Below are 1,673 nucleotides of genomic sequence, written 5' to 3'. Positions count from 1 at the left end.
ATGTTGATTCGGAAATGGAGGAAAGACCCAATGGTTTAGAAATTATTGTTCTTACATCGGAGAGAGGTTGGCCACACAACAGGTTTGTATTGGGTTACAGTGAGAAGTGCAAGGCAGTTTCCCAGCATGTATATATCCGTCGCGAAATCATGCGCGTGTGGTATATAATCCAACAAGTGCTGAAAGCATGGTGGGTGGACAGGTCAGTTGTGAGGCCACCGATACATGTTGTTATTGGTACTCACGGTATTGGAAAATCGTGTGGCCTTGGATCATTTTTATTTTATTCACTGCTTCACTTCAATGAAGGAATGCTTGATGTTGTTGCATATTTCTTGGGAGAAGTTTCCTTCCTGATATACAACAGAAAGGAGTAATGAAAGAGGGAGGGTTGTGCGGTACGAAGACTCGGGAGTTGCTGTCCGGATAATAAATAATATGAAATATGAAAAAAGAGGGCACATCATTATAGACATAAGTGGGATGATGCAAAAATTATTATACACTCAACTGCCCTCTGATATTTGGGGTGTTACTCTCCTCACCTCCCCGAATAGTGGCCATTTTGATGACTGGACTACAAATACTGGAGGCCGCCAAATTATTATGAACTGCGATGATGTGTGTGACATGAAGGCATTTGTGGCATGGAGAAAGTTATCAATATTTGTAGGGCACCCTGTGAAGAGCAGGCGGCAGCGGTACCTGAAGAGAGAACTTAGATGAGTGTAAAGAATAGTGGAGGGACGTATTAATTCAATTGGGCTTTTGCCTCGTTATATATTTGTTTTAAACTGTTATGAATGGCGTCTGAAAAGAGTGCATGATGCGTTGGGAACTATGAAGAGGTCTGATAAATATTCCTATAGTGATATTATTGGAGATATTGGTGTCTGGCAAAACGATGAAGTTATGGACAAGTTGGTAAAGGTTGTAAGAGTGAAGGGAGATGTTGGAGTTATCGAGTCGTACAGTTGCCAAGCTCTATCGCTGATGATTAGAAATATGATGATGAGTTAAATTGTGCTTTTGTGTGTTAGTGAAATGCGGCTTTGTAACATATGATGGATTCGATACCAAAAACTGTATTTATACTTTACTAATGGCTTATGCATTGTATACGTTTCCTTTTTCTTCGAGTATTTCATGTGGTCACAGAATTGTTTGAATTACTTACTGCATGATGGGAATGTGTGTTAAACGATTAAATTACTTTCAGAGGCATGAGTCAATGAAATTTGCTGTTTAACCGTTTCGGATGGTTGTATTTGATATCAAAGAATTCTATTGCCAAACATAAATACATTGTGTTTTACAACATCCTGGACTCCAGTTACTTTATTTTTATGGATTTCTTTTGTTTCTTTTATGATGGGAACTGCAGGAATATTGAGGGATATTACGGAAGTGCGCAGCGGTATGTTAAAAAATAATAAAATTAAAAAAAAAAGAGCACAACACTGACAGCAGCGATATTGCAACAAAAGAGTTTTTGGCAAGCATTGGACAATACCAAATGACAATGGGGGATATCATACAAGCACTGAATATTATTTTGTTATATCAATTCGAAAATATAACAATGAGATGTGACAGCTTTCATTTGGAGAGGAAGGCACTGATAACATTACATTTTAGGTGACAGTTTGTTACATTCACATTTGGAACGTTAG

At 38.1% G+C, this 1,673-nt stretch overlaps 1 pseudogene across 1 annotated transcript in view; it reads left to right on the top strand.

The window, feature by feature from the left end:
- TEOVI_000336600:pseudogene overlaps window positions 1-1,020 on the top strand; it is a 1,671-nt pseudogene extending 651 nt beyond the window's left edge. The window contains 2 exon segments of the mRNA in view: window positions 3-371; window positions 373-1,020. Coding sequence covers window positions 3-371; window positions 373-1,020 — 1,017 coding nt within the window.
- Window positions 1,021-1,673: the final 653 nt, after the last annotated feature.

Source organism: Trypanosoma equiperdum (assembly GCF_001457755.1).
Source record: "Trypanosoma equiperdum strain OVI genome assembly, contig: ctg_735, whole genome shotgun sequence".
In the NCBI taxonomy this organism is placed as follows: Eukaryota; Euglenozoa; class Kinetoplastea; order Trypanosomatida; family Trypanosomatidae; genus Trypanosoma; species Trypanosoma equiperdum.
The sequence above is the reverse complement of the archived record's forward strand: the minus strand, read 5'-3'. Positions and strand labels throughout refer to the sequence as shown.